The sequence below is a fragment of the Gallus gallus genome, chromosome 1, assembly GCF_016699485.2.
Source record: "Gallus gallus isolate bGalGal1 chromosome 1, bGalGal1.mat.broiler.GRCg7b, whole genome shotgun sequence".
Classification (NCBI taxonomy): Eukaryota; Metazoa; Chordata; class Aves; order Galliformes; family Phasianidae; genus Gallus; species Gallus gallus.
Window position 1 is genome coordinate 130616565 of NC_052532.1, and position 13683 is coordinate 130630247.

The 13683-nt window shown below is 39.6% G+C and overlaps 1 protein-coding gene across 5 annotated transcripts in view; it reads left to right on the forward strand.

Annotated features, from left to right (window-relative positions):
- HERC2 (HECT and RLD domain containing E3 ubiquitin protein ligase 2) overlaps positions 1-13683 on the forward strand; it is a 105263-nt gene that overhangs the window by 3541 nt on the left and 88039 nt on the right. For all 5 annotated transcript variants that reach the window (NM_001252376.3, XM_015277713.4, XM_015277712.4 and 2 more), the window contains exons 3-4: positions 6913-7027; positions 12519-12656. In NM_001252376.3, the coding sequence (NP_001239305.2) occupies positions 6913-7027; positions 12519-12656 (253 nt within the window). The remainder of the gene's footprint in view (positions 1-6912; positions 7028-12518; positions 12657-13683) is intronic.

Here is a 13683-nt window from a genome sequence, read left to right on the forward strand (position 1 = left end):
ATGTCCTTATTCAGTTTTAGGATGTTTGTGTTAATAGACAAAGACAGTGTGCTGTAGGATATTATTACTGTTGTTAAGAGAATATAAAAGACACATGTCCTTTTGTAGGAGCAGTGAGCCTTTATCCTGCAGGAGTAGCTGAAGTGGTATGAAACATTAGTAGAAACTGCATGTAAGCAACGTAATTTTTGCTGATATTAACTTATCTGAAACTAATTTAATCAATACTATTATAGGAATCCAAAATGCTCTACAGAGACCTGCATGCTGCCCATAACTGTTTCAGGTCTTTTTACTGATTTTTGTAAGGAATTGACCCGGTATCACATTTTATGGCTACCAGCATGATTTAGAACTAGACCAATGTCTAGACATGTTCATTTTGTGAGCTTTATTTTATGAATGTTATTATTTTTCTCTGTTCTGTCTGAATTACTAATTCCTGTTGGAGCAAATTTAGGCTCTGTGTTGTCTGAAAGAACACAAACTGCTACAGTAGCTGAAAAATTCAGATGGTTTAGCTCAAGATTACATCAGTAATACAATATGTAATATTTTCTTAAATGCAAATGTCAGTAATATTCTGTATTATCTAACAGCTAAGTAATCTTAGGAAATAATAAAATAGGACATTGCTACTGGTGTTGAAAGGTCACCTGTTACATTCTTAATACTTCTTCAGGTTTGAATTAATGCATTTTAAAACACCTACCTTTGTATATCTTCTATGGGTGGGAGCTACCTCATTTATAACAAGATCTGTATGGAAGGGGAGATTGTGTTTTAATGGCTGCTCGAATAAAGACATCCATTTTTGAAACAGAAACATTAAAAAAAAGAGAGGAAGGCAAGATTAAAATTGTTTACTTAAACCTAGATATCCACTTTGCCAAGTCAAATTGTGCTTAAAATAGTTCCAATTAAGTGAATGTACTGTGCTACCCTTTTAGAACCTTATGCAGAGAACTTTAATTAGTGGTGGTTGAATAATGAAGAGGTAGAATCAGTCAGCTAATGGGATGCTTGCATGTGTTTGATGTTTATTGGCCTGCTTATTCTGTATCCTGGGGAGGACTATAGTGCTTAATAGCAGGGGACGGGGGAGAAAAGCTTTCATTTTCCTGTAGAAGGGAGAAATACTTTAAGCAGTACTGAAGGTACAAAAGCTATCTACGGTAAGAATAGGATGCGTTTTCATCAGTTTTCATTCAGTTCATGGTTGGCAGGCTATTTGTCATTTTATTTTTGCTCAGATCTGAGAGAAATCTTAAGATGAATCAGCCACCTGTAAGTGTTGCATTTGTCCCAAACCTTTTCATCTTCTCTCTAAAGTTTAATTTGGTGTTCTGATCTTTATGGAAGATAAACTGTTTTAGCATCCATTTAGTATTCCTGCTTCTAAGATGATGAGAATAAATGATATCTTGACTGTTTCAACAAGAAGCTAGTGAAAGCTGCTTTTTCTGTTTTGTGGATTTCCTGTTTGTCTTCTCCTTAGATTCAGCCTTCTGATAAAAAAGAAGGGTAAACTGTAAATCAAAATTGCTACGTTTTTAAGGGGAGCAAAGTTTGCAATATAGAATTTTTAGTTATTTAAAAATTGAAGTAATGCTGTCCCTTCAAAACAAGTGATTTCCAGGGGAAAAGTAAGGACTACGCTGTATATGAAGTGGAAGGCTGCGCACATTAAATTCATTGTGCACGTGTTTGGGCTTAGTCAGAGCTACTACTCTGCAAATGGAGGAAGTTAGAGAATTTCTCTTCCAAGTTTAAGGGTAAGATTTGATTTTTCTTGGCATATGACTGTCAACTGTTAATAAACTTCTACAAATGGCAGCCTGGTAGTCTGTCGACAAAGGGACGTTTCTAGTTTAAATCCAAGTCTGTTGAAGCGATTAGAGGACTGCTGAACATTATTGTCTTTGTTATCAGAGCTTTAGAGCAATGTGTTAAACCTAATGATGGTCACTGTAGTTTTTATAGGTATGATAGCAGCTGGGGTCTCAGGGCATGCTTTAGCAGGAAAGGGAGGAAGCTAGATGGAGCAATGCAAAGAAAGACAACAGAACAAGGAAACAAATATGAAAGAATCAAAAGAGTGAAAACAGTGGAGAGATTTGGGAAAGGATTTATGGTTTCTCTTGTGATCTTCTTCACGCGTTTCTGTGTTGAAAATACTTTTCACCTGTTTCTAAAGAAAAACCTGTTTTAATTAATGTTTTACAAACGGCTAATGCAGAAGTAGCTGAGTAGAGGAACAGATTCCTCTTCACCCCCACCCCCTCAAATGCTGACAATTCTGAGGTGAAGATTATTAAGTAGCTTATATTTTAAATCCATAATGACGTTTATGATTATCTTCTGTTTCCAATGCAGTTACATAAACAGCAATCCTACCTGGATGAGTCCTTCTGATGGGTTTTTTTTTTCTTTCTTCTTTTCTTGCATCATTTTTCTTGAGCTCCAGTTAGGTTTTATAGAGGTTTCTATGCGTGTTGTAGGAAAGTTCATGAAACCACATCAAGAACATGATCTGTGGACCACATGGAATTAGCTTTGTCTGATTTAAAGCGGTTGACTTTAGAACCAAGTCACAGCTCCTGATTGTTTTTAAAATAACCTATTGAAAGCAAATCTTGCTTTGAGAATTCTCAGAAGCTTATCCAGTTGCGGCTGCAGTGCTTTGTGTTCTTGAAATTTAAGGAAACACTAACACCAGTGCCTTGTTCTGTAGAGCTGGTAGTGGGAAAGGGACGTGAGGGGGCAGAATTTCACTGCTAGGCTCATTGGATGATAGCAACAGCATATGTCAGCAAACTAGATACACTTTTGACTTTTAATTAAATCTTGTACCAGACGGAATAAATTACAGTTTAACTGTAGAGATAAGATTAGCTAAAGATTAGGGAGAGGGCTGCTTAGTTTACAGTACAGTTCACTTTGAAGTCTCTTCAGGCCCTTTTTTGACTTGGGAGAAGTGGTTAGGGCTGGGGTCCTGGTCTATGAGGGAAATATGAATTTGGTGCAGTGCACCATATGAATTTGGAAGTGCAAAGATGAGAAGACATGGTCTGGATATGAGAATGTGTGATAAATGATGGAAGCGGGCTGGGGTTTGTGAATATGAGGTGTGTAGAAGATGAGATTGCTGTGGTCTTACCTGAAAGGAAGTCAGGAGGTGTCATGGGAAAGATGAGGGAGATTTTGGGCATGGGGAATGGCCTTTAATGTGGTGGAATGAGTAAGAGAATTAAGAATGTATTCCGAGGCTGAAGGGTACTGTTTAGTGGGGTGGAGTAAGGCTTGCTGTTGTCTCATGCATGGGAAGAAAGTGTGTGGGTGGTAGGGCAGACTTGAGGTTCTTGTGGTAAATTTACAGAGGGGACGTTTCTGGAGGTGTTGCCAGTTACAAACATTCAGAGAAAACTTACTGAGTTTGTCATATTAATCTCTTTAAACATTCACAGATGAAGTTACTAAATTATTAGAGGGAAAGATGTTTGCTTAACTCAGGTATCTAGTGGGACGGTGTTAGGCTTTACTCTTGTACTTGCAACCCCAGTACATCAGAAGTGAGGAGGGACAGTAAAGTATGATGCACTTCTGGAAAATATATGTGAAAAGCCATCATGAACCCTTTCTTTTTCTAATAATGAATGTATTTAATTAGCTGTATGGTATACAGACTCCCACAATAAACCTAACATTCTAAATTCTGTCTGTTAATAATTTATTCATATTAAAACATATTGGCTTTCCCTATACTGTATACTGTAATTAGTACTTACATGCCCAATGAACTAATTGGAAAACATGGTGAGAAAACCTACTAACTGACAAGCCAGGAAGCAACCAGGATTATATAGTCAAAGCAGAAATTTGGCTTTCATGCCATAGAGTTGACTTATTGTTACCTTTAGCTGCTGGTTTCACAGAGTCACAGGCTGGCTGAGGTTGACAGGAACCTCATGGCCTGCTTGCTCCAGCCCCTGCTCCAACAGGGCCACCCAGAGCAGGGTGCCCAGGGCCACATCCAGGCAGCTGCTGGAGATCCCCAAGGAGGAAACCCCACAGCCCCTGGGCAGCCTGTGCTGCTGCTCTGTCACCTGCACAGCCCAGGAATGATCCTGGTGTTTAGACAACCTCGTTTGTTCTTTGTTAATATGAAATAACTTCTGGAGCATGTTTAGCCGTGTTTCTGAAGGAACTGAGGTGGACATTCCCAGCCTTTTTCTCATTAGAGAGGCGTTCCAGTCCCTTTGTCATCTCTGTGGCCCTACAATGGATTCTCTCCAGCGTGCCCATATCCCTTTTGTACTGGGGTGCCCCAGAACTGCACACCAGTACTGAATAGAGGGGAAAAATGACCTCCCTCCTGCTGGTGATAGTTTGCCTAATGCGGCCCAGAGTACCCTTAACCTGCACTGCAGCACCGACAGGTTGTTGGCTTATGTTCAGCTTGGTGTCCACCAGGCCCCCAGGACCTGTTCTGTAGAGCTGCTTCCCGGCTGTATGCCCCCATCATTCTTTGAAAACCCAAACTTGAACTGCTGGCTACTGTAGCAGCAGTTCACTGTTTAATATGTCTGCTGGACACTGAATATGTTAGTGGTGAACTTGTTACAGTTGGAGTTGAGTTGCCTTCAGCTATGACACATGAATTAATTGCAAGTACTGTTCCTTAAATGTCTTTTCAGGTGGCTACAAGATAATTATTATTTGCTACAAGAAAAGTCCAATGTTTCTTTACCTTCAAACTTGTCCCTCCCCCCACCATAAGCAGTGCTTATACCTCTGACAAAATGTTAACTACGGGGTGAATGAAAGCAAAGTTGTTTTTCTGGAGAGTGCTTATGATGTAAACTTCCATGCAGTGTATTTGGAGAAGGAGGGGGAGCTGTGTCTGACCCATAATCTCGGTGGTTGCTTTATCTTTCTGCAACATACCAAGAAAATGACTTGGATAAGAATTCAGACAGTAAACCCAAGGCAGAAGAAATGTTGTTTACTTTTTCAGCTTTCAGTTGCTTAGAAGACTTGCGTGAGCTTTGTGCCATGTGAAAAGATTAGAGGTTGAAATGGAGAGAATTTTCATTCTGCTTTACAGCTGTGCTTACGAAGGTAGTAAGTTTTATCATTAAAATATTGTTGCGTTATGAAGAACCTTGAATCCAACAATGTGAGAAACACAGTGATGGAAAAGGCTTCTTTTTCTTTCTTTTTCATTGTTGAAGCACAACTTTAGTTCATTCTACTCCAATTTTTAAAACAGTAAGCCAAGTGTAAAGTTTTTAGCAAAGCACAGAATCTCTGCAGAGGGCTGATGTCTTCTCCAGCTCTGAAGAGCAGGGAATGTCACCTTCATGAAAGTGTGGTGACAGTGCAATTCTGGTAGTGCACACCTGGTAAATCACAGGCAAGTTGAATAAGATCTGGGTCAGACTGTGTCTTTTCTCTCATATCCCCTTGAGGTTGGGAAATAACAAGTGAGAAACATATACGCTTTGTGACCTTGTGTCTTATGCTGAAAAAAGAATGGAATCAGTAGAACTTGTTGAATTTCTGGAGTACACAGTAGGAAGTCAAAAAGCTGATATGGGAACTCAGTTTGCTACAGTGGTGCAACTTACTTTAATTTTTCTTGTCTTTGCTTACTTAGATCAGCTAACGATTTCCCAGCTATTGGTTGTGACTTATAAGAACTGTAACCTTTCCTAAAATGTCTTTAGGAAACTGATCAAGATGAAGTATAAGTGAACTTGTATGTATAGTGGCAAATATTTGTGGCAGTTATATAAGTTATTTTATTATTCCTCAGTTAAAACATTTCAGATTTGAATGTTAGTTACAGTTATGTTACAAAGATGCTTCCAAGTAAGCTTTCAGGATTTTTCTTAGATGTCTCCATTGCACTGCTCTGGAATACCGAAGGCATTCTGTTCTCTAGTTTCACTTGCTCCCTTTCTCCTTTAGGCTATATGGTTGCAAATAGTAGCCTGGTTATTAAGGAGTTCACTTGATGTAGGCATTTGTTTTACAGCATTCTGGAAAGCAGAGGGCACCATCAGAAGAACATTAGGTTATCTTGGTTTAATGGGGCTCTTCAAGGGAGGTGCAAATTGGTAAATCCTTGGGAGGCCAGTGTTATAGCTGGCAGTTTTGTGAGCATTTCATGGGTTCTGCCATTTGATCCACTGTGTTTGTCCCATTACACGCTTGGTTTACTGGGAACTGACCTGAGCTGAGGCTTAGCCAGCCCCTGGCTCTTCCTCTGAGCCCAGCTTGCTTTAGTCTTCATCAGTCCCATAATGTGATTCAGCAGATGCTCACACAAATGCATTAGTCTGCACGTGAGAGGAAGCATTGTAGCAGCTGGAAAGAAGAGACCAGGTTGTGACCAGGGCTCTGCACAGCAGGGTGGTTTGTACTGGCTGAATATGACTATGAATGCGTGACCTGGTTGCCATGTGTTCTGCTTGACTGCCCTGCTTCTCAGTTACTTAAAGGAGGCTGTGCTGACTTCCTTCATGCTTCCTCATTTTTTGACTTTGTGTAGCATGGCTTTTCCTGAAGGGAGAAAGGGATTTCCCTCACATACTTAACCAAATTACTGCATGATGTCATTTTGAATACTTGTGTAGTTTTGAGGTGATTAGATCATGCTTTTGAGGAGAATTATTCAACAAAAGAAAGATCATCTTGCTGCTTTTGAATCTACTTAAAAATGACTGCTTTGAGCTTTTAATCTGAAAATAGCATTGCTGGAGAATCAGAAGATGATGCAAGTCTCTGTCAAACACACACAAAGAATTTACTAGTGAGGTGACACATGGTGGTTTTTTTTTATTTCATCTGGGTTGATTCTAGGAAAAATACAATTGCATGTAACTATGTGTAATTTATTTCTAACAGCTTGCTTTTACACGAGACGGACTCTGTGGTTTGTGGAATGAAATGGTAAAAGATGGGGAGATCGTGTATCCTGGAACAGAATTTACACAGAATGGTGAACTACCTCCAAGGAAAGGTATGACCTTTCTTAAATGTTTATTTCTTTTTTTTTTTTTTCCTTTTATCGTGATGATGAAGATGGAATTCGGGGTTTGTTCTATAGCAAAGTTTTGGTATCTTTTCATCTGCTCATAAAATTTGCCACTGTTTTTATTTTGAATGAAGTACACTTGAAAGTGGTTTCCTGAAAGTCTCCAGGAAGGTGATCTCTGAGTCTTCAAATGAAGGCTTCAATCTCTTTCAGTCTTTGGAAACTGAACATCATAACCAGATGTGTTATGGTGAACGAGGCTTGGCAGTGTTCTCTTGGTTACTTTGCTCAGTGTGTTTACAGCTGAGGCCATGGTATAAAGGAATTGGGCTGAGGAAGGGGTAAAGGCAATAGTGCTATTTCTAATTTTGTTTACGGTCTTCATGAAGTGACTAAAAGGCCAGCTGAAAAATGCCCACAATCTGACTGAGCATGGGGTGCTTTTTGTTTTTGTCTTCTATTCAGATGAACAATCACGTTCTTTTATGAGAGATTTTATGAGCTCAAGATTTTACAGAAGGAATAGTTTTTATCAGTAACTGTTGTTGGATATCCCATGGTTTTAAGCTTTCCCAAATAGCTTGGTTTGGCATACCCTTTAGTTTTGCCCTTATCAGTAGTGTAGTTTGCAGAAGGTATTGCTAGTTGAAGCATTCCTTCAGAAAACTTCATGCACAGAACATATTCCTCCATCTGAAAGTGATTCTCTGCCATTGTTTGGCCTGAGCTGAAGATGTGAAAAGATGATGCACAGAATGACCCAGAATCCCACCTATCTCTGATCTTGTTTTTTGATTCTTAAACCTAGCACTGGCTCTAGATAGACTTGTTTTCTGAGACATTGTGAAGTTAGCAAAGATTTTCTTCGAATCTTTAGCTAGGTTTAAATAGCACAAGTAGTCTGCCTTTTTGTTCCTTTGGAGGGGTGAAGTGAAGCTACAACAGTTTAGATATTTGAGTATAGCCTTTGAGTGTAGCCTTCTCAGGCTCTTGGCTCTTATAATTAGCATGTGAATTCTCTCCCAATGAAAGTAACCTGCTTAGATGCCATTGTGCTGGACAGTAAGATTTGTGAATTATAACCATCTCATTTACTAGACTTGAACTTCAGTTGTTAATCAGGGCTCTTTCTGGAAAGCATTGGCCAGATCGCGTGTTTGATTCCATTAGGCAGAGTCATAAAACCAGAAGAAATGGTGGTCAGCTGGCACCTCTGAATTTGCAGCTTCATTAAGGTAAAATCTGCAGCATTTCAGTCTGTTTAGTTGGTAGGTAGTTTCTTGCAGAAATGATGTACAAATCTAAATCAAGAGGAAAGAGAAAGGTACAAGGTAGATCAACGTAAATGCCATCATTTTTATATTAAAAGCAATATATTTTAATATCAGTGTTCAGATTCTGCTGCTACATTGACTAATTTGGAGATAAGAGGTGTTATTGTAAGTAGTCCATTTTGTTGGGTCTCATTTAAGAACGTTTGATTTATACTCACGTGTTGTAATTCCTTTCTCTTCGCTACAGCTCTGTTATTGCAGGCTGGGCTGCTCCAAAGTGGCACTTCATTCTTGCAGTGGATAATCAACAGAAGGAATAGACTGGAAGAATATGCTGTTGGTAGTGAAGCATTTATTTTCTCTCTAGGAAGAAAGTGCAGAAACATATATATGTATAATTTTCCTATTAGAGGAAACGTTTGGTTAGGAATAGCCTTGTTTTTTCTTCATGGCACTTTCAGAAAGATGTGTGTGATTAATGTGTTCAGGAAAATGTGTTTGCGTGCTTCCAGTAACATCTAAGGACACAGCTGTGACAGTAGTGATATCCAAATACAGGTGCACTTGTGGCATGACATGTACTTTAAAAGACAACTGCCATCAGGAAATTGGAATCAGATGAATAACTTGTACTGAAAACCCTGTAGTGAAAAGAGTGAAAAGTATTCAATAAGTTAGGAAGTCATTACTGGACTTTTTGAAGATGTCAGTTAACCACACAAGTCTAATTTTTTTTTTTTGCTGTTTCCACAAACTTCTGCATAGATGGAATTCCTGTTTCAATTAACTATTTTAAGTTGTAATACAGAAGTATAGAATCAACTTCACACCTCTGTCCTGTTATTGGGTTGCCTCTTCTGTTCCCCTCCAAATTGAGGTTGAACCTTTGTCTGTCAGCTTGATGCTGGTTAAGTTGCTGGTCTGCTGAGGTTCTGGGTTGTGGGAAAAGGGACTGTAAGAGATGGCTTGATAGAACTTCATGCTAATGCTATTATGTCCCAGTCTGATCTTTGGCAGAGAGAGCAGTGATGTTTGTTTTTCTTTTTTTGTATTGAAATTGAAATATTTCCTGGATCTTGGATTACCAAATACTATTTCAGAGTAGCAGTAAAATGCAGCCCTTGCTTAAAGCATGCTGTGTAACTATTGCCTCACAATTGACGTGAAGGTATTCATAGAGCTGTCTGCTGGGAAACAGTTGCAGGGTTTTTACTTTTGTGTAGGATTCCTGACTGGATGGGTTTGCTGGAATTCAGGAGCAGCGTAAGATCTTCCTCTAGTAGGTGCCTGAGGCCATTATGAAGTGTCAGTTATTTTTGTCTCTGAATATGAAGTGTAAGTTCCACCTTTAGTTGCTTCCATTTTGTTACCTGCTTATGAGGGGTTAGGCTATAATAATAGGCACATGTGACTTCTTGTGCTTTGCTTTGGGAGCTGACTTAACTGAGGGAGGATAGTTTCTTCAGTTGCTCAGTTTGAGTATGCCTACTTCAGCTTGGAGGTTTAAGATTATAACCCAGAATATAATTAAGAGGAAGTTATTCCAGAGAACTGTAACACAGTTGTTTTTGCCCCCTAAAATATTCTTACTTCATTCTGAGAATAATGAATTTCATAGAATCATAGAATGGCCTGGATTGAAAATGACTACAATGATCATTGAGTCTCAACCACCCTGCTATGTGCAGGGTCACCAACCAACCACCAGACCAGGCTGTCCAGAGCCACATCCAGCCTGGCCTTGAATGCCTCCAGGAATGGGGCATCCACAGCCTCCTTGGGCAACCTGTTAATTTTAAATTAGAATGGGCTGTCAGCTGCTGCCTATTCTGGTGTGCGTTGTTTCATGGACTGCCTCATTATTTGTCATTTTCGCCTATGCTGGCTTTACTCAAAATTTCCTCCTTCCTGTCTCCCTCTCCATTTTGTAAAAAGTTCCTTTTAATAAGGGAGTTCCTTTTAAAAAATCTCTCTTTAATATAACTGAGCTTCCATCATTGTGAGGTCTGTGGTGCTGCTTTCAATTTAGACTGACACCAGCTTTGTTCCTACAGAGAAAGTGGTTACGTGCAAGAATAGTGACAAGTCTGTGTGGAACAATTTGTCATGGGCTTTGAATGTGATTTTTAGCTCAGCTCCTTCCCCCTTCCCCTCTTCCCCCTTGCTATTCTGCTCACACAGAAAACTAAAGAAACTCTTCCTTGTGGATTTGCTTGTGCTTAAAGTCACGGTTATTTTTATACAACACAAAGATGAAGTTCCAGCCTTCCAGAGGATTGGAACCTCTTCTGTTTGCAGTGAGGAGCTAAGTTCATAGCCCTTTGCTGTCAACCTTTGCCAAGGATCTGCTATAAAGCATAACAAGTTCTCTTAGAGCTCTTTGCAAAACATAGTGTCTTGGCACAACAGCCTTCTTCCCACTAACTGAGATCCCAGCTGCTGTGGAGTGTGTCTGTAGATGTGTGGGTGAGTGGAGAAACACTGAGATTATGGTGGTGTTGTGGGAGTATTTTAAACTACTCTGGCTCAACAGGCTTCCACTGTATAGTGGAATTTGTGCCTTTTAATATCGTTTGTTTGTGCTTTGGAATAAAACCAGCTCTATTCAGTCGTGTTTTGGACATGTTTTATCATGCTAATGATTGCTGGACTATTGGCTGCTCATTGGTACTTGAGGGAAAGGGTCATATTCGGTGTAGCTTCTACTTGAAAGTGGAACATGCAGATGTTTTCCTGCACTCGGGTGACCTCTACTATTCCTTCCTCATCTCACAAGCTCAACCTCAGCATGCATTGTGCTGTTGTCTCTTCTTTTTTTAAATCTTCTTTCCTGTTTGCCTTGTCTTTGTGTGCCACCTCCTGAGTACTACTGTGTGTTACAGATTATGAAGCATGGACTTCAAATTAAAATCTGTATAAATAAGACAGCTTTGAAAAATTTATTGTGTGTTGCTATTGTCTCCAGCCAAAGAAATTTGTAACAGAATGGCAGTCACAGATCTGGTTACATCCAAATGAGAATTCTTTTTTTTTTTTTTTTCTTCCAGGCCAGATGGAAAGAATAGCTGAATGTTTTGGGAATGGTGTTAGGTTGTGTTTGTATGCTCTGAGAGCTCTTGTTATCCAAGTGGGATACAAGGAGAGCGTGGGACAGGTGCAATAGATGTGCTGTGTCTGGCTGCATCTTTGAGGATCTTACTATCATTGTCTGAAATGTGCTGCTTTTGGGGTGAGTGTTGGGATTGTTTGGATTGTTGTGGCTTGGCCGTCTGGGAAGGAGTGTGTGTAGTCCAGGCCGGCAGATAGGAGTGGAGGACCAGTGGTTTTTAAGAGCCTGATAAAAATGACTGGGACTAATCTCTTCAGGGCTTGCTTCTAAATGCTGGTCTTGAGACATTTTGAGTGTTATTTTTAGAAGTGAGGGTCATACTCATATGCAATTGCTTATGAAGCCCTGAATTGCAAAGCAATCGCGTTGAACTGACTGAAGGTAAATGTATGGGGATCCATATCTTTGGTATGAGTGAGGAGAGACTTTCAGCTGTCTACATCTACTGTATTTAGCTAATTGGGGCTCTCATGCAGTCTTTGATTACAGAGATAAGTGACTAATGTCTGTTTTCTCTCTTCATGAAAGCAATCCTTAAAAAGGGTTGCAAATGCTTTTCTATTGCTTAGGGAGAAAGTGGTGGTATTATTTTCATTGCTTGCTCGTAATTACTAAGATGATAGATACACTAGAGATTTTGAAATACTGTTGCATGGAATTAGTGTAAATGCTAATATATAGGCTTCTTTGGTTTTGAAATTAAGACAATTGTTGTATTTTCTGTGCTGAAATGTGAAAGGAAATGCAGCAGAAGCGCAGGTAGTTGGGAGCCAAGTCTGACCTAAAGTGCACTCTTTGCAGCAGTGACCTTGTGTGTTGGTGTGGATTTAAATACAGCTCCCTAAGAGGTTACAGCAGTGATTTCTGGATTTTAAGGTCACTGTCTTATGAAATGTAACATAAGACCTACCACCTGTGGTAGTTAACATGGTACATACCACATCCCTCCCCCCCCCTTTTTGGTCTTAATGGTAGATGATTGTGCTGTAAAAACTGGGCTCCAAGTTTCACCTTTTACCTTTCTAATCTAGAATTGACTTAAAGGAGAAGGTAGCTTAACTAGTCTTTTTTTTTTTTTTTTTCCCTTCTTTAGATGATAGCACTGAATGCCAAACTGCATCAAAGAAAGAAGAGCAAAATGACAAAGAAAAGAAAGATGAAGAAGAGGCTCCGCCACCCACTTACAGGGCCAGATCGATTGTTGAGAGTTGGGTATGGGGCAAACAACCAGGTACTACAGTTGTTTTGGTGATTCTCGCTGAAGCAATATATGTTCTGTGTTGGTCACTACTTTTGTAGCATTGCAGAGTAATTGGATCAAATGTACTTGTTGACAGATACATCTGTTAGGCTAGTGGAAGAAGTTTGGTAAGTGCTTAACTGCGAATCAAGTTAAACATTTACTATAATTGCTTTCAGATTTAATTAGAGTCATGACTTTGAGAGTCAATTTACACCTCTCATGCTACTTGAAGGAGTGATAAACTGACTTGGAACAAATGCAGTTATGCAGATAAATGTTAAGATGTCTTTAGAATATTTCTTTCCAGTTACAGACACTAAAAAGAAATTGCTTAGGTTCTGAAGCCTGAATTTTCTGCAGGCAGTAAAGATTTAATAGGTGATTTTTCTTTTTTGATTTCATGGTCTGGTAGAGGAGCTTGAGTGAATCATGGGAGGAATGTTGGAAAGGTCTATTAAATTAACTGTCTATCCTGACCTTTGTTGACAGTAATCTCACCTGTGATTGCAGAGGAGAAATGGTCTTTGTGTTCACATCTTCATCTGTGGCTCTGTACAATACTGATTTTTATATTGAAGCCAGTTGAAGTTCATAGTAGCTCCTTATTACTGTACAGCAAACCCATTGTCTGAAATGGTCTAAGCTTGAAAACAGTAGTACAGAAGCTTCACTTAGTGCTTTGTTTTATACTTCTGGTGCCTGATGTTGCCTAATTCAGATGCTGGTATGTACAAGCTTTGGGGACACCTGTTATGCTCCTATTCCTTTCCCCTCACTCAGAAACATTTGAGGGTCCCTGACAGCGAGAGAGCTGTCTCTTTAGTGCCAGAATCCAGATCTGCATGGCCTTGTTTTCTTGGGAAGCTATTTCACTTGTTTCTGTTGAGCCACAGGTCAGCTGTTAGTCTGTTGTCCTCTGCTCTGTGCCAGCCAGCTTGTTCCCTTTTCTTGAGGACGGAGAGGCAGATGGATTTGCTGTCACTCTAGAAGTGGGACAGAATTTTGCAGTGCAGGA